This window comes from Procambarus clarkii, chromosome 76, assembly GCF_040958095.1.
Source record: "Procambarus clarkii isolate CNS0578487 chromosome 76, FALCON_Pclarkii_2.0, whole genome shotgun sequence".
Classification (NCBI taxonomy): Eukaryota; Metazoa; Arthropoda; class Malacostraca; order Decapoda; family Cambaridae; genus Procambarus; species Procambarus clarkii.
The window spans coordinates 18,812,412-18,832,626 of record NC_091225.1 but is presented as its reverse complement, the minus strand read 5'-3'; the positions used below and the strand labels follow the sequence as shown (position 1 = coordinate 18,832,626).

The 20,215-nt window shown below is 41.4% G+C and overlaps 1 protein-coding gene across 2 annotated transcripts in view; it reads right to left on the bottom strand.

Annotated features, from left to right (window-relative positions):
- Nucleotides 1–20,215, bottom strand: part of LOC123771492 (acetylcholine receptor subunit alpha-like) — a 246,620-nt gene that overhangs the window by 14,924 nt on the left and 211,481 nt on the right. The window contains exons 11-15 of one of the 2 annotated variants that reach the window (XM_069313693.1): nt 17,847–17,963; nt 15,988–16,083; nt 13,132–13,206; nt 10,365–10,584; nt 4,109–9,958 (exon numbers count right to left, since the gene is read on the bottom strand). In XM_069313693.1, coding sequence (XP_069169794.1) covers nt 9,749–9,958; nt 10,365–10,584; nt 13,132–13,206; nt 15,988–16,083; nt 17,847–17,963 — 718 coding nt within the window. In that variant the 3' untranslated portion in view covers nt 4,109–9,748. The remainder of the gene's footprint in view (nt 1–4,108; nt 9,959–10,364; nt 10,585–13,131; nt 13,207–15,987; nt 16,084–17,846; nt 17,964–20,215) is intronic. The other variant, XM_069313694.1, reaches the window with a different exon arrangement.

The following is a 20,215-nucleotide window of genomic DNA, read 5'->3' as shown; positions in this document are numbered from 1 at the left end:
TTAAATTCCATTTGCCAAGTGGTGCTCCATATACTTATTTTGTCCAGGTCTTCTTGAAGGGCATGACAATCATCTAAATTTCTTATCCTTCCTATTATCTTAGCATCATCAGCAAACATGTTCATATAATTCTGTATACCAACTGGTAGATCATTTATGTAGACAATAAACATCACTGGTGCAAGAACTGAACCCTGTGGTACTCCACTTGTGACATTTCTCCATTCTGATACATTGCCTCTGATTACTGCCCTCATTTTTCTATCAGTCAGAAAATTTTTCATCCATGTTAGAAGCTTACCTGTCACCCCTCCAATATTTTCCAGTTTCCAGAACAACCTCTTATGTGGAACTCTGTCGAAAGCCTTTTTTAGGTCCAGATAGATGCAGTCAACCCAACCATCTCTTTCCTGTAATATCTCTGTGGCTCGATCATAGAAACTGAGTAAATTTGATACACAGGATCTTCCAGATCGAAAACCATACTGTCTGTCTGATATTATATCATTTCTCTCCAGGTGTTCTACCCATTTAGTTTTGATTAGTTTTTCCAATACTTTCACTATTACACTTGTCAATGATACAGGTCTATAATTGAGGGGGTCTTCCCTGCTGCCACTTTTGTAGATTGGAACTATGTTAGCCTGTTTCCACACGTCTGCTACGATTCCTGTATACAGGGATGCCTGAAAGATCAGGTGAAGTGGAATGCTGAGCTCAGATGCACATTCTCTCAGAACCCATGGTGAAACGCCATCTGGGCCAGCTGCTTTGTTCTTACTGAGCTCCTTTAGCATATTTTCCACTTCATCTCTAGACACCTCTACCCGCTCTATGTTGTTCTCTGGAATTCTTATTGTGTCTGGTTCTCTGAAGATTTCATTTTGTACAAACACACTTTGGAACTTTTCATTTAATGTTTCACACATTTCCTTTTCATTTTCCGTGAATCTGTTTCCCATTTTCAACCTCTGGATATTATCCTTTACCTGCAATTTGTTGTTTATGAATTTGTAGAATAGGCCCGGTTCTGTTTTACATTTATCCGCTACCCCTTTTTCAAAATTTCTTTCTGCCTCTCTCCTTACTGCCGTATAGTTGTTTCTCGCATCTTTGTATCACTGGTATGTTTGGGGGTTTGGCCTCTTCCTATACTGATTCCATTTTTGTGTCTTTTGGTCTCTTGCCCTCTCACAATTTCTGTCGAACCAATCCTGTTTTCTGGCCCTGCATCTCTGTTTTGGTATGAATGTTTGTGTGCCTTCCTCGTATATTTTTAAAAATTTGGCATACATTTCATTTACTTCCCTGCCTAGCAACAATTCTGTCCAATTACACTCATTAAAAAAATTTCGAAGTTCCCCATAGTGTCCTCTCCTTAAATCGAGTTTATCAACTGTTTCAATGTCCCCATTTTCTTCTAGATGATATCTTAAAGCATAATCAATGTCTAACAGGACGTGATCACTCTTTCCCAAGGGAGGAAGGTACTGGATATCAAATATCTCTTCTTCTTTCCTGGTGAATACTAGATCCAGTACTGACGGTACATCTCCTTCCCTCATTCTTGTGGCCTGCTTTATGTGTTGATACAAGAATGTCTCCAGAATGAGGTTCACAAATCTGCATGTCCAAAAGTCCTCCGTTCTTGCTTCATAGGCCTCCCAGTCTATTGCTTTAAAGTTGAAGTCCCCCAGTATCAACAGTCATGATTTATCTTTATCTGCTTGTGCAATAATATCTCTCATGACCATTATGAGGCCCTCTCGTTTGTCATCCAGTTCTTCCTTTGTCCATGTGTTGCTTGCTGGTGGGCTGTAGGCATTTAAAATTATCAGCTTATCATCCTGATTCCAGACCTGCAATGCCATTATGTCAATATCTCGAGGGTTTTCAAATATTAACTCTCTTACCTTCAGGTGTTTTTTCACCAGTACAGCCACTCCTACCTTCCTAGTTTTCCTGTCACGTCTCCAAACTGAATAGCCTCTTGGGAATATGACTTCATTTATTATATTTCCTTCAAGTTTTGTCTCTGATAATGCGACAATATCTGGGACCCTAAGCTGGATTATATCTTGCAACTCCAATGTTTTTGACCTCACTCCATCTATGTTGGTATATACAATTTTCAGGAACATGTTCCCTTTTCCTTTGCTCTTTACTTCCCCTTCCACTACTGATCTTGTTGCTTTGTTTTCATGTACCATTTCACGAGCTTTCCAGTCCCTGTCACTTTGTAAAAAAAAGAATTTGTCTTCTTCATTTCTATCCCCATTTAGACGTTTTGCTTCAATTAGGTTCATTTTCAGCTTTTCTCTGTCTTCCTTGGAGAGGTCTTGTCTTATTGACCAAAGTTTGCCAACCTCATCACTCTGCAATTTCCTGGCATTTCTTAGCACTTCCATCATGTTTTTCACTCCATTAAACGTCACCCTTAAGGGGCGGTTCTTTTCTTTCTCAAATTTTCCTATTCTTCTAAAATCACTGACATTTTCCTTTGAGCCTTCTCCTAAACCTACTATTTTCTCTATGATTTTCATCTCTTCTGCTGCTCTGTTCACCCTCGATGAAATTTCCTTCTCTAAACATCCAAAAATGATTATGAACTTAGTTTTAGTTCTATCTGCAGTGTTTTGTACCAGTTTACTGTTGGTAACCAGTTCTTTCCTAATTGCTTGCCTAATTTCTGCTTCTTGTTGGTCATTTCTGGTTTTGACTTCCGAACACACTTCTTTGATAGTCTCTTTCTCTTTTACAACTTGAGCATATGTCGCTTTTATTTCCTCTTTATACTTTTCTAGTTCTTTATTCACCTCCTCTATGTGAGTTGTCAGTGAAGTTTCCAGTTGGAGATCCTTATCTAACTCTATGTTAGCCCTTAGGCTTGCTTGGAGTTGTTCACCATATGAGTCTATTTTCTTGTTTATTTCTTCAAAGTCACCACACTTCACTTTCCACGCCTCATTGTCTTTCACTAGTTCCTTGATTTGCTCCTCCTGATTTGTTACCTTGTCTGTTAATGCAGTAATAATCTTACCTTGCTGAAGAATACTCCCTTTTAGAGTGCAAAGATCACTCCAAAGAGCTCCATTGTCCTCTTCCAATTTAAGCACTTTTTCTTCATACTTCTTTTGCATATCCTCAATTATCTCTAACCTGCCAAGAACACCAACATATACATAAGAAAATACAGAATGTGTATTGAAGTATGGGCGTAGAGGTAGAACATTTGGTTGACAGAGCCCGGGTGCATGGGGGAATTGTGCAAAAACCCGATTGGGCTTCGGAGAAGCTTCGGGATCCGAGTGAGGGCAGTAGCACTCCAGGTTACAATTTTTTTACAATGTCATGGCACAGTTGACTAAGGCACAGCTGAGAATATCCTGTGAGAAGGTTCGAATCCTCATCACTACCCTTGTGGATTTATTCATTTGATACATCAAGCTATTGTGATTTCTGTGTGTAAGAAATATTACATCGTCCGAGGCACACGCACTAGGTAAGGAATACTTGCTCGTTTTTGTTACGATAAAATAATGCTGCTGTTTCTGTTTCGGTATGCAACTCCAAAGTACCTGTTGCCGCTCAATGTGCTATGTGGAAGATTTCGTTGCAAATCTTACATATGCAACGACAAAAGGATCCGCCAGAGGAAGGTCTGGCAGCCGAGTGCACAGTATCAACACAAATTCTTATGTCGTCAGATACAAAGTTACAAATATTTTATTGTCGAAAAATAGCTAAATATCATTCATATAGATTCTTTGAGATATTCACAAGTGAGAAATTGTGACGTAGGAATACATTATATCAAATATTTTGCTGAAACTTTAAGCAGCAACCTATACCATACATATATACTGTATATACATACTAATCGTCATGTAATGCAGCAATCTATACCATATATACATGCTAGTTGTCATTTAAAGTACTGTACATGTTACTTCTCGGGGGGGGGGGGCACCTTTGCTCCTCCTCCTATCTGTCCCTATTAAAGCTACTTTGTGCTATATATAATATCGGTGCTACTTTCCTGAAGTAGACACCATTGTCCTGCACCCACACCCAGCTCGGCTACACCAGGGCATCACAATAGGCTTACCTGGGAGAGAAAAGATGTCTCAAGGAACTGGTGTCAACAAACTGTCTTAAGAGTTACAAGTACCAATGCTGCTAGAAGGATACTAGTCGTTTCGTACACAAGACGCTTCACCAATTAATTTTAAAACCTACCTAGCTCAATCCAATCTAATATAACTCAAACCAATCTAAGCCAATACAGAATAACATCTGCTAATACAGCCTAGTATATTATTATATACGCTTTTAGTAAACAGAAAATAAGTTTTGGAGAATGGTCTCGTGTTCGAAAGGACCATATCCCTGCCAGTCTTGCTGGCAATTGTCAGGACTAAAAGTAGCGAATTTGTAATAAAAGTAGCCCAATGTTTATTTATTTTTTTACCCAAGTTTTCACAGTAATATATTTTAATACAAAGCGTACACTATATGATTTTAACGGGTTTATTAATGTTTTCACTATGGTTCAACTGATGAGCAACAAATCACGTTTTCTTCAAAAAAATGCATTGCACTTGATCTTGAATTATTATATGTTTTTGATCCTCAAGACTGATGTCAGAAGCTCTGGTCCTATTCGATTTCTCTATTTGGTTTTCACGTATTTCACGTATTTTTTTCTCTTGAAAATACCTGTTCAACCAGGGCAATATTGATTGGTAAGCTGAATAATTTTACTGCAAACTCATTGAGGTCATTCATGCAGTTATTGCTTTCGTACCAAAATGACGATCTAGTTGCTGGAATTTGTTCCTCACAATGTTGATAAAGTCAATGGACCAGAACCATTGGCTTTCAATCTCGCTAAACTAACATTATTCAGTTAGAACTAATCGGGGTTCTGAATCCGTGTGTGGCTAAGGCATATACTAGTTGACAGGGTTTTCACCCTTTTCAAAATTTCAGCATTACTATGAATGCAAAGAAAGCAGCTCTAAAAATGCAAGCTCTCACTAAAACAATGATGGCATCTTTCTTGAACAGTTTGAAGTTTTTCCTGGGCTGTATGTCAGCTGTAAGTTCTTCTAATTTACCAGAATTTACCTGAATTTTAACGCAGCATACTTCAAGGAGAAGTGTTTGGTTCCATATACAGAGCTCAAAGTACCTCATACCTCATACCATTTGGTCTAAAAAATCATTTATAACAAGGCAATCATATATATAGTGCTGGAGAGTATAATCATTCAAAGTACTGTGCTCTACTCACCGTACTGTACGTGTGATGCCCTAGCTCTTGTTCACATAGTTTAAATTAGAATGTTCACCATTGGGGGATTCATTACATGTAGCCCAATTTGCTACATGTAGCCCAATCTGGCAACCCTGGATGTAGCCCCTCGCTTGACAATTGCATATGCATTTGATTTCTAACTTAGGGACATATGTAGACTCATTCATACTGTTTAAATCACTGTGAAGCAATGTTCAATTATTGTCGCAGAGAAATAAATAACAAACAAGCAGCGCCTTTCACAGCAACAAAATAATATTTTGTAATAGGTTGATGTACCAACAGACGAACCCCTAAGAGACACCTTTTCAAGAGATGTACGAAAGTTACCTACAGATGCAACCAAGGCACCAGAATATGCACTCGATGAACTAAAAGGCTGACAGACCCGACGTAACCGAAAAAGGCCGTGATGTACCGGCCGTCACACCTGATGTATGCCTGGAATATACCTGGAGAGGGTTTCTGGAGTTGTTACTCATTGAGCCCCGGCTTGGGGCTAGGCTGACTGATGCACCCCAACAGAAGTATCTCTCGTATCAACAACACATCCTAGCTACTGACACAGTCCCTTTCCTACATACTATCCCAGATTATTCTTTCCGTGTCTCTTCCAAGTGCTTTATAGCCAGACGTAAGCGCTTTATCCCAATAATTAACACTACTGAGAGTTTCAAACATCACCTGAAATATGTCTTCCTGTTAACACCGGCAAGGCCTCCCTACTGACACCTGTAAGATATCCTTAAGGAAACCTGGAAGTGGCTCAGCCGGTATCTTAACCCCTTCCACAGTGACGACACTGACGTTCTGGGTACTCATTGCTTCTGTAGCTATTTGAGCAGTTAATGTATTTTCATTAACACTATTGCAAAGAGGATGTTAATGTCAAATAAAAGTTAAACAATCAAATAACATAAGTTGGTAAATGTTAATCTTCTTGTCTGATAACTGTTGACTTGAGACAGATAAGTCCCAGCTGTGTCTGGGTACAAGTGACAGGATGAACAACCCAGCGGGTTTTCTTCCTATTGGGGAGTGTTGTACATGCTGCTATGGCGGTGTGTTCACTCACAAGATGAGTGACGCTGCCCAATACTGTCACTATGGCGGTGTGTCCACTCACAGGATGAGTGGCGCTGCCCAATACTGTCACTATGGCGGTGTCCACTCACAGGATGAGTGGCGCTGCCCAATACTGTCACTATGGCGGCATGTTCAATCACAGGATGAGTGGCGCTGCCCAATACTGTCACTATGGTGGTGTGTCCACTCACAGGATGAGTGGCGCTGCCCAATACTGTCACTATGGTGGTGTGTCCACTCACAGGATGAGTGACGCTGCCCAATACTGTCACTATGGTGGTGTGTCCACTCACAGGATGAGCGGCGCTGCCCAATACTGTCACTATGGTGGTGTGTCCACTCACAGGATGAGTGACGCTGCCCAATACTGTCACTATGGTGGTGTGTCCACTCACAGGATGAGTGGCGCTGCCCAATACTGTCACTATGGCGGTGTGTCCACTCACAGGATGAGTGGCGCTGCTCAATACTGTCACTATGGTGGTGTGTCCACTCACAGGATAAGTGACGCTGCCCAATACTGTCACCATGGCAGTATGTTCACTCACAGGATGAGTGACGCTGCCCAATACTGTCACTATGGCGGTATGCTCACTCACAGGATGAGTGACGCTGCCCAATACTGTCACCATGGCAGTATGTTCACTCACAGGATAAGTGACGCTGCCCAATACTGTCACTATGGTGGTGTGTTCACTCACAGGATGAGTGACGCTGCCCAATACTGTCACTATGGCGGTATGCTCACTCACAGGATGAGTGACGCTGCCCAATACTGTCACTATGGCGGTATGCTCACTCACAGGATGAGTGACGCTGCCCAATACTGTCACCATGGCAGTATGTTCACTCATAGGATGAGTGACGTTGCCAAATAAACTCCACCATTGGGACAAGACTAAAAAAAACTTAGATTCTTAACAAAACAGAAATGGTCCGAAACCCCTGAATATTAACCAACAGAAACCTACCTAAACAGAAATGAACCCTAGAAAACACATATATTCTTCACAATCACTAGCACATCACCTATAGCTGCAACTTGAGTGAGAGGTCGATTGGCAGAGTGACAAGTGAAAGCTTGAGTCAGAGCTTCGAGGAAAATAACCTGGTATTGTACAACTGGAAAGAGTTGGTTCAAAACAAGCAGTATTCTTTGGGTGTTTACATCAGTTCATTTCCTAGGATGAGCTGGAGCTTTGTCCGCGTGCGTGCGTGAGTGTGTGTGTGTGTGTGTGTGTGTGTAATTACCTAAGTGTAATTACCTAAGTGTAGTTACAGGATGAGAGCTACGCTCGTGGTGTCCCGTCTTCCCAGCACTCTTTGTCATATAACGCTTTGAAACTACTGACGGTCTTGGCCTCCACCACCTTCTCACTTAACTTGTTCCAACCGTCTACCACTCTATTTGCGAAGGTGAATTTTCTTATATTTCTTCGGCATCTGTGTTTAGCTAGTTTAAATCTATGACCTCTTGTTCTTGAAATTCCAGGTCTCAGGAAGTCTTCCCTGTCGATTTTATCAATTCCTGTTACTATTTTGTATGTAGTGATCATATCACCTCTTTTTCTTCTGTCTTCTAGTTTTGGCTTATTTAATGCTTCTAACCTCTCCTCGTAGCTCTTGCCCTTCAGTTCTGGGAGCCACTGTGTGTGTGTGTGTGTGTGTGTGTGTGTGTGTGTGTGTGTGTGTGTGTGTGTGTGTGTGTGTGTGTGTGTGTGTGTGTGTGTGTGTGTGTGTGTGTGTGTACCTACTGGTACACTACACCTGACCTACTGGTACACTACACCTGACCTACTGGTACACTACACCTGACCTACTGGTACACTACACCTGACCTACTGGTACACTACACCTGACCTACTGGTACACTACACCTGACCTACTGGTACACTACACCTGACCTACCCATACACTACACCTGACCTACCCATACACTACACCTGACCTACCCATACACTTCAATGGCATTTAGTAGGAAGGCACAACCTCCTATGGCAAAAAAAAAAAATGCATTATACTTTAAGTAAACTACTAAAGATGCACGGGTTTACTTAAGACAGTAAACCATCTTAAGAGATATAATAGGGAATGAGAACCAACTTAAGGGTGAAGGGTGTACATAAATACTTCACTAAGGTGTGTACGTGTGTACTGGCCAATATGTACTCTAAGAAGGTGTGTACGTCTTGTGATTAACCTCAATAATATTCCTTCGTCTGTACACCAGTCCTGGTTCTTTAGAATGACTTGAGTGTATTCCGGAAAAAATACACTCGCTGTATGCCTGTGTATGTTTGATACGCATGCATGTTGGTGGTTGTATGTATGCGTATATGTGTATTAAATCTCTATAAACGAAGTTATGTGGTCGAAATGGTATTCATCCGTAGGTAAATACGTCCTTGATGACACAGGGGGAGTGTACGAAAAAGATGTTTACATTGGGTCCTCCGCAATGTTACTTCTGTAGAACATTTATGTTATCTACATTCTTATATCTACACTCGATGGGTGTATAATAGATTTTGGAGCACCACCCGCTTCGTTCTACAACAGAAGTAGCTTTATAAAATGTCTAAATACAATGTACATACAATAGTGGGAAGGTACATGTTTTTTTTGTTACAAAGAAAGTATTACAATATGGAAATAATATTGACTCAATAGAAATTCCACAGTTTTTCAGGAAGCTCGGTACAAGTAGAGTTACGTAGCACGCATGTTGAGTTCACACAAGGTACATAGACGTTACAGCCATAATACTGTAGTCTTAGGCTACTTGTAGTTCACTATGTCTTAGGCTACTTGTAGTCCATTATGACTTAGGCTACTTGTAGTCCATTATGTCTTAGGCTACTTGAAGAACACTGTCTTAGGCTACTTGTAGCCCATTATGACCTAGGCTACTTGTAGTCCACTATGATCTGAACACTTGAGCAACCTGGCAGCCTACGGTCTTCAGGGAGTGTGTTACAGAACGCACAAGTGCCACCACCGACACTGTGCCAATATTTCCTGTAGGCACTGAGCTTGAATGTCGTTGTGCTTTCTCACGAAACATCGCTTACAACTTGAATCTCAGATCGTGTGAAGTGCGGTCCACTTTAGTTACGCTACAGTCAACCGAAACGAGGAATGGAGATCGGAAGAGATGAGCTACTACCTTTTAGTACAATAGGATGTTTCCTTGTACTGAAGTGAGCCCGTGATACACTAGTAATCGTGTAAATGTTTCGCTATGATACAGATCTGAGCTAGATGTGGTTAGCCAGCGCTGAGTGGAGCGCTGACTGGCCGACGACGATGCAGGCTCTAAGCTGACTTCGGTGTGGAGACTCCTCAGGTTACGCTGGACGGGGCTGATGTCGTCTTGGGCTGGTTCCTGATTTGTCCGATCTCGGAGTAGACGATGTCGATGGGGAGTCGGTCGTCGTATAGCGTAGGCGCCTGTAGGATGATGCCGGCGGTGCCCAGCAGCACGGCCAAGGTGAATATCCACAGGAATAGTCGGTCAAGCACCATCGCCACATATTTCCAATCTTCTTTGACCTGAGGAGACAACAATATGTGTTAGAGCTTCATCTCTTGTTACTACTTCTCTCACACCCATTTTCTCTCACCTTTTCTTTATCTCACCCTCTCCTTCTCTCACCCCCTCCTTTCTCTCATCACTCTTCCGTTAACATGCAATTATTTATCTTAGAAATATAAAACTATATTCCACTTGCAATTTACAATTATAATTAATTACCAGAATTATTAAATTGCCTAAAACGCGTAACGCACCAGACAAACTGACACCTCTTACTCTCCCTTCAACCGCTCTAAACACTCACCCTTGGCAACCATCCCACCAACTGTCCTAACCCGTCCCACCACCACCTTCCTGGCGCCATCCCGCCACCCGTCCCATCCCCCACCTAGCCTCCTACACACACACACGCCAACCACTGACCTTGCAGGATTCCTCTTCCCTTCGTGTGTGTTCTGCTATGAACTTGACGCCCTCGAAGGCCTTTATGACCTCCGGGCAGTACTGGGTACTACCGGTCTCCGTCGTGCCCCTGCCCGGTGACCCCACGTTGCCATTGAGGCCGACCCCGAGGTCATCCGCTAGCGCCGCGGGCCCGTGGATCTTGCACCCGCCATTTATACCCAGCGACTCTATGTCTCGACTGAGGACGAAAAGGAAGATTGTTTAATCTCAGAACAACTGATAATTGGGCTGGGAAGGACGCGCACGAAAGAAATTTAAATAAATAAATAAATAAATAAATATATTTTTGTTTACATAAAAGTACATACATACATATTGAGTCACAAGGCGCATTGAGCTAGTATATACTATGCCTAAAGCCACTAATTGGTCAGTGAAGGTTTATCAGGTTAGACTTCAGAGCATGTTCAAGATAGACTTATTTAACATTAAAAGCCTAACTAAAATATGCAAGTAAGACTTATTTATCAGTGAGTGCGGGGAAAAAAGGATTTACAAAAACTTATGAAATGGAATAAATTTGATTTTGTTGTTACAAATTATTAAATAAGAGATTTATTAATGAGAAAAAGCATTTTATAAAATGCTTTATAAAAAGTTTATGATAAATGAAATCTACAATACTTATTCAATTATATATATATATATATATATATATATATATATATATATATATATATATATATATATATATATATATATATATATATATATGCGGAAAATCCACAGAGAAATGGGAAAGGAAGATGAACGTTTCGGCCAATGAAAGCCGTTGTCAGACTGACAACCAAACCAGTCAGTCAATCAGACTGACTAAAAGAAACAAAGGGGGAAGAGTACAGGCCAACAACTGAATCTGACCACCCATCCCCAGGGAAAGAATTACCCAGAAGCAGGTATAGATTAGCTTAAAACAATAGGATTAAGCGGTCAGAGAATAAGGATGAAAGATTAAAGCCTCATTGAACACATAATATATGAATATAATATTGAAATGAGACAAAGTAACCCTATCAGAGTTTTTTCTTAAACTGTTGTGCAATATTGTAACTTAAGATTGGATCAAGTTTGTACATACCAGTACTAACATTGATAAGATTTGGACACTGATTAAGGCAGACTCAATCAAATTCCGTTCCACGAAACCACAGCAATTGGTAATGCTTTTCGCTCCTTCCCACTTAATAATGATGCGAAAGTAGATCAAGTTAAGTAGGTTCTTGTGGAAAAATCGAAAGAATTAACTCAGAAAATGAGGATTTAGTAGAAACAAAATTACAGTAATTAAATTAAACAAAAATGCAGGAATTAATCGAAGCAAAATCACCAGGAAAAATGGCGGGACGTTAGACAAGCCGCCGGCTTCCTCGAGAACACTAGAGAGAGATGGTGACCCCCCAGGTAAACTCAGGTAAACAGAAGGGATTTCACAAAGGAAACACAAAGGGAATCTTAATTTACAATATACACATGACAAGGACTCCATCAGGTCGACGTGGGAGCGGACTTCGACAGAAGAACGCGTTGAGAGCACATCTGGGGAGGTGCAGAGTGTGTGTGTGTGTGTGTGTGTGTGTGTGTGTGTGTGTGTGTGTGTGTGTGTGTGTGTGTGTGTGTGTGTGTGTGTGTGTGTGTGTGTGTGTGTGCAGACAAGGAAACTGGTTCCAAAAGGTTAGGACAAGGCATTCTGTAATGTTTTCATTCGACGGCTGGTGTTATGTGATCTAGAACTGGAGGGTAGGCATCGGATCTCCCTCAGAACCCGATGGAGATAAGAATATCCTGAAACTTGGTGATCAGGGTGTGATATCAGCAACTGTGATCAGGATATCAGATCTCGAGAGTGATCAGGGAATCAGAATCTAAAGGTGATCAGTGTGTGTGTGTGTTCAGAACCAGTGTGTAGTGAAGACAGTATTAGTAGCTTGCGTATATTTAGTAGTCCGTGGATTTAGGTCTACTGAAAGTCATAGCCATAGATCCATTTGCCAATGGGTTGCTGGTAACTATTTATGTGTTGAGAGGCCAGTGGGATGACGGTTAATGGTTTGGTGGTAGTTGGTGGATGTCTCAGTTGCTAATGGGTGATTGGCAGCTTTGAATATCCTGTACATACATACACACACACACACACACACACACACACACACACACACACACACACACACACACACACACACACACACACACACACACACACACACACACCATCTATTATACACAAGTTCTGATTGTGATGTCCACGCTCTGATCATCGTCTGAATTTCTAACATGCACTCAGTTCCTGATAGGTGTGAGAGGATGGGGACCAGTTCACCTAGTTCCAGTGATGTTATCACATGTGTGTGTGTGCGCCATACACCGTGGGTGTGGAGCTGTATAGGATGTGTACCTACACACTAAGTGTTCACCTTAACCAGTGTAACATGCCGGAATTACGGATAAATTTGGAGGAAACATGTGTACATAGCGACTGGCGAATCTATACACACGATCACTATTGTGTATATGTATGTGTGCGTGTGCAAATGACGTACACATGATTTGAAACTCATACACGCAACAGCAGACGCAAATACGAGTTACAACACCCTTCTACACACTAGGAGACTTGAACACTAGGGTGAGAGTGCGCAGTGCGCCTATACACAGAGGTTGTTCAATATACCCACAGAGAGCAAACTCTGACGTGCGCTCTGGTGCGCAGGAATGCTCAGAAACTTACTGATGGTGCATACATAGCGTCCCCCGCTGCTCGTAGGGCGATGCGTCAGCCAGCAGATGACCATAGGCATAATCACTGAAGCAAAACGCACATATATATATATTCACTCCTTCTGAAGATGTATTAATATACGAAAGTACTTAAGGAAATTTCTGTTTCAATTTTCCTCCGTGGTCTGACACTGTCATATATATATTCTTGAGGTTCTTATCTCAAGCGATAGCATTATGTGTCCTGTATCGCGAAGAATGATAGTGGAATGATGGTGATGTACTGGTGTAAATAACATACCACAGAGAGTATAGTGATGAGAGTATAGTGATGATAGTGAGATGATATGCTCCGCCAAACCCAAGGATGCTGAACATGAACACAAAAACACTGAAATATTATAGCCTCTAGGTTCATTTAAAGTCAAAATAAACAACAATAAAAATTATATAGAAACAAGATTAGTAAAACATTAGTAAAACCTTGTTCTATAACTCAGTAATTATTATTAAACATGTCATGAATTCCTGTATTTACAAAACTGTATTTAATGCAGCTACAAAATAATGCATCAAAGGGAAAAAGAGAAGTTACTCATTTATAATTTAAGTAATATATTCTACAGAGTCAATAATAAATCTTTTATTATTATCTATAATACATGCGTTAATACTAATATATTAATATCAGTAATACATGCAATAATATATGTGATAATGTCAATTAATAATATATGCAATTATCAGTTATTTAAGTGATAATAACAGCAACATATGCAATAATGTGGTTATTGCATATATTGTAAACCAAACGTGCATGGTCAGGTGTTTATAGTGCATGTTCAGGTGTTTATAGTGCATGGTCAGGTGTTGATAGTGCATGTTCGGCTGTTTATAGTGCATTAACAGATGTTTATAGTGCATGTTCAGGTGTTTATAGTGCATGTTCAGGTGTTAATAGTGCATGGTCAGGTGTTGATAGTGCATGTTCAGGTGTTTATAGTGCATGGTCAGATGTTTATAGTGCATGTTCGGGTGTTTATAGTGCATGGTCAGGTGTTTATAGTGCATGTTCAGGTGTTTATAGTGCATTAACAGATGTTTATAGTGTATGGTCAGGTGTTGATAGTGCATGGTCAGGTGTTGATAGTGCATGTTCAGGTGTTTATAGTGCATGGTCAGATGTTTAACACCGTGTGCTTTTATCATTGACCGGAAAAAATATTAAATACACGTAACAACGGAAACCACAAGATGTCAAGGCTGAAAACACATGTAAAAAGGCAGGTGTTTGGCTACTCAGATTTAGCCAAATGCAGGTGTTTTATTATATACAAAAATACAAAGGTGAGGGTTTGGACTAGGCAAATTAAACAACTGCAAGTCTTCCAACATAGGAAAAACGAAAGCCAAGCCCTAATTAACTTATTTAAAGCCAACATAAGGTTAATCCTACTGCATTATCAGATTGTAAACATTGCATAAAAAGCTATTTAATTTAACATAGCCTTCTAATTTAACATAGCCTTCTAATTTAACATAGCCTTCTAATTTAACATAGCCTTCTAATTTAACATAGCCTTTTAATTTAACATAGCCTTCTAATTTAACATAGCCTTCTAATTTAACATAGCCTTTTAATTTAACATAGCCTTCTAATTTAACATAGCCTTCTAATTTAACATAGCCTTCTAATTTAACATAGCCTTCTAATTTAACATAGCCTTCTAATTTAACATAGCCTTCTAATTTAACATAGCTTTTGCTATCACAAATAAATACAGTCATATATGTATTACGTCAGGTATACGCAAAGTCAGGTATATACAAGCTTATGCAGGTATATACATGTATTAATGATATGATTTACAATGTATTGAACCATAAGAAAATTAAATGGACTGCAGTGCTTATGTATGGCTTTTAAATCAGCTGGGGTGTGACGCAATATGTGTGACGCAAAATGTATGACGCACAAGAGGGTGTGACGGAAGACATGTGACCTACAGGGTGTGACGCAATGGACATATGTAATATAACGGTTGGGGGGGGAGGGGGTACATGTGACGCACAACATAATAGTCTAGAAGATCACACGACGAATGTGCAAGTGACGCAAGATGTGACGCAACATATGATGCAACAAGTGACGCAACTAGAACGAGACCTGATTTGACTCAGTTGCTCGCCTCCCCGTGTCGCAAGCGACAGGCACCGGGTTCGACTCTCGGGCGGGGTGAAGGGGCGACACTGCTATGGGGAGGATAGGGGAGGGGGAGAGGGGAGAGGGGAAGAGGGGAGAGGAGGGGAGAGGAGGGGAGAGGAGGGGAGAGGAGGGGAGAGGAGGGGAGGAAATTGGAACACTGATTACAGCTCTGTGTTCCAGTGGATTGTTATGGTTAGCCGGCAGCATACTGGGACATCCCACACACACACACCCACACACACACCGACAGCCACACCCACACCCACACACACACACACACACCCACACACCCACACACACACCGACAGCCACACCCACACCCACACACACACACACACACACACACACACACACACCCACACACACACCGACAGCCACACCCACACCCACACACACACACACACACACACACACCCACACACACACCGACAGCCACACCCACACCCACACACACACACACACACACACACCCACACACACACCGACAGCCACACCCACACCCACACCCACACACACACACCCACACACCCATCCCTCCAAACCTACGGGCCAATATGGTGTATATAAAGCAGTGATAGAAGCATAATATAGACCTCACAGTGTAGAAGAGTAGATGTACATGTGTGGGGCAGGTGTGTAGGTACATGGGAGACAGTTTACCTGGGAGAATACTCGCTGTGTGGGGACCGAGGACGACTACTGGGTATCCCCATGTACATGAGACCTTCCTGGATGGCGTCCCTCAGCTCCTGTTGGCTGTCGACATGGAAGGTTCAAACAGTTAAAAGAATCTAATCCCTTTGACTCATATATAACTATAAAGATATTATTACGCAAGTCATCAAGAGTAGACAGTTGATAAACGACAGATCGACTAATGCGACAGGTGGTGAATGTAACGTTTTCGTGCATTGATAGGTGGTGAATGAAACATTTTCGTGCATTGATAGGTGGTGAATGAAACGTTTTCGTGCATTGACAGGTGGTGAATGAAACGTTTTCGTGCATTGACAGGTGGTGAATGAAACGTTTTCGTGCATTGATAGGTGGTGAATGAAACGTTTTCGTGCATTGACAGGTGGTGAATGAAACATTTTCGTGCATTGATAGGTGGTGAATGAAACGTTTTCGTGCATTGACAGGTGGTGAATGAAACGTTTTCGTGCATTGACAGGTAATGAATGAAAAGTATTCACACAGTGACAGGTAATGAATGAAAAGTATTCACACAGTGACAGGTAATGAATGAAAAGTATTCACACAGTGACAGGAAATGAATGAAAGATATTCACACAGTGACAGGTAATGAATGAAAGATATTCACACAGTGACAGGTAATGAATGAAAGATATTCACACAGTGACAGGTAATGAATGAAAGATATTCACACAGTGACAGGTAATGAATGAAAGATATTCACACAGTGACAGGTAATGAATGAAAGATATTCACACAGTGACAGGTAATGACTGAAAGATATTCACACAGTGACAGGTAATGAATGAAAGATATTCACACAGTGACAGGTAATGAATGAAAGATATTCACACAGTGACAGGTAATGAATGAAAGATATTCACACAGTGACAGGTAATGAATGAAAGATATTCACACAGTGACAGGTAATGAATGAAAGATATTCACACAGTGACAGGTAATGAATGAAAGATATTCACACAGTGACAGGTAATGAATGAAAGATATTCACACAGTGACAGGTAATGAATGAAAGATATTCACACAGTGACAGGTAATGAATGAAAGATATTCACACAGTGACAGGTAATGACTGAAAGATATTCACACAGTGACAGGTAATGAATGAAAGATATTCACACAGTGACAGGTAATGAATGAAAGATATTCACACAGTGGCACGTAGTAAATGAAAGATATTCACACAGTGGCACGTAGTAAATGAAAGATATTCACACAGTGGCACGTAGTAAATGAAAGATATTCACACAGTGGCACGTAGTAAATGAAAGATATTCACACAGTGGCACGTAGTAAATGAAAGATATTCACACAGTGACAGATAATGAATGAAAGATATTCACACAGTGACAGGTAATGAATGAAAGATATTCACACAGTGACAGGTAGTGAATGAAAGATATTCACACAGTGACAGGTAATGAATGAAAGATATTCACACAGTGACACGTAGTAAATGAAAGATATTCACACAGTGGCACGTAGTAAATGAAAGATATTCACACAGTGGCACGTAGTAAATGAAAGATATTCACACAGTGGCACGTAGTAAATTAAAGATATTCACACAGTGGCACGTAGTAAATGAAAGATATTCACACAGTGGCACGTAGTAAATGAAAGATATTCACACAGTGGCACGTAGTAAATGAAAGATATTCACACAGTGGCACGTAGTAAATGAAAGATATTCACACAGTGACAGATAATGAATGAAAGATATCCAATCAAAAACAATTACATCAAAACAACCAAAACAGGAAAAAAACAGAACACAAACTGAAACCACAATCTTTATCTACCTGAAGGAGTTGTCTCTGGAATCTTGGAAGGAGTCTGAAGAGTAATAGTTGCAAGATTCTCGCATATCTCCACCGTTGCAAGATCTCAGCATCCCTGCCTTGGTCTTGGCAAAGAGGCTGCGAGAGACGGGAGATAATGCCACGAATCGCGAGAGAAAATTTTTTGTTGATATTCATCTATATTCCATAAAAAAATAGATAAAATGATAGTCGAGATCTGTTGCATCGAACTTACAGCTAATTTCACACACACACACACACACACACACACACACACACACACACACACACACACACACACACACACACACACACACACACACACACACACACACACAAAATTAAACCAAATATGGAGATATATAAGTGTGTTAAACAGCGTTACATTTGGTGCAGTAAATATATCAAGACATTCAGTTACTTCTAGTTCACTAAGAAATAGTTACGAAGGCATGAATGAGCTTGGACATATATCCTTCGCCACAACAACTAGATCTCGCTATATGATGATATATGAGAAATATAAGAAAATATTTAGCATTTGCTGTTGAGTTATACTAAAAAAGAATATTTACAGAAAAAATGGAAAAAAAGTTAGTTTATTAATTACGTGATTAATTTATTTAGGATTATTTTATTTAAAAACAAACTCATCCCGGTTTAGAAAACGGGAACTCTAAAGGAGGTACTAAAAAGCAGTGCGCTACTTGAGGAAAAGAGAAGAGGAGATTGATATATTATAACCCAGCTTGGGCAGATGGCTCAACTCTCTCACAAGATGAACAGTCTAGAGGGTTTCCAATCAGACGATGACGTCAGAGTGGCTTTCAAGGCAGCCCTCTTTGATGTCAGAGTGGCTTTCAAGGCAGCCCTCTTTGATGTCAGCGTGGCTTTCAAGGCAGCCCTCTTTGATGTCAGCGTGGCTTTCAAGGCAGCCCTCTTTGATGTCAGCGTGGCTTTCAAGGCAGCCCTCTTTGATGTCAGAGTGGCTTTCAAGGCAGCCCTCTTTGATGTCAGCGTGGCTTTCAAGGCAGCCCTCTTTGATGTCAGAGTGGCTTTCAAGGCAGCCCTCTTTGATGTCAGAGTGGCTTTCAAGGCAGCCCTCTTTGATGTCAGCGTGGCTTTCAAGGCAGCCCTCTTTGATGTCAGCGTGGCTTTCAAGGCAGCCCTCTTTGATGTCAGCGTGGCTTTCAAGGCAGCCCTCTTTGATGTCAGAGTGGCTTTCAAGGCAGCCCTCTTTGATGTCAGAGTGGCTTTCAAGGCAGCCCTCTTTGATGTCAGCGTGGCTTTCAAGGCAGCCCTCTTTGATGTCAGAGTGGCTTTCAAGGCAGCCCTCTTCCTCCAGAAGGTCTGACAGGGGGAATCAGTGTATTATAGCGTTATTGAAGCCTCTTTGGCCATGGTCTTTATAAACACGTCAAGTCAGGTAGATTACGAGCTCTGGGGCGTTAATTCACAGACGGAGGTCGTAAGTCGAGAGAGGGGGGAGTTTAAAGGCCGACTTTAGGAGGTCTAATGTGAGATATCGCAGCAAGGCGGTAGGGCATATGGCGTAAGTCCCACTCGTAAGATTACGCCCTAAGGCAGGGGGCACCACGACAGCCATCTTAGGTAACAGTCAGAGGAAAGGGAAGGGTTTATGTCACTGTCAAGTTATATATATGAGAGAGAGAGAGAGAGAGAGAGAGAGAGAGAGAGAGAGAGAGAGAGAGAGAGAGAGAGAGAGAGAGAGAGAGAGAGAGAGAGAGAGAGAGAGGGAGAGAGAGAGAGAGAGAGAGAGAGAGAGAGAGAGAGAGAGAGAGAGAGAGAGAGAGAGAGAGAGAGAGAGAGAGAGAGAGAGAGAGAGAGAGAGAGAGAGAGAGAGAGAGAGAGAGAGAGAGAGAGAGAGAGAGAGAGAGAGAGAGAGAGAGAGAGAGAGAGAGAGAGAGAGAGAGAGAGAGAGAGAGAGAGAGAGAGAGAGAGAGAGAGAGAGAGAGAGAGAGAGAGAGAGAGAGAGAGAGAGAGAGAGAGAGAGAGAGGAGGGAGAGAGAGAGAGAGAGAGAGAGAGAGAGAGAGAGAGAGAGAGAGAGAGAGAGAGAGGGAGGGAGAGAGAGAGAGAGAGAGAGAGAGAGAGAGAGAGAGAGAGAGAGAGAGAGAGAGAGAGAGAGAGAGAGAGAGAGAGAGAGAGAGAGAGAGAGAGAGAGAGAGAACAAGTTGTATAAAAAACATCGGAATATGCATTTGCCTTCAGTAATGCAGCCGTCGTAAGCAGCAGTTTGTGTGTAGGCCTAACATGCAGTAGCAGCCCCTCGGTCAGTGAGGAAAGCGGGCAGAAAGGGACCAAGAATATAAGAGAGAGACAGAGAAGCTGGACAAAGGTGCGCCGAGCA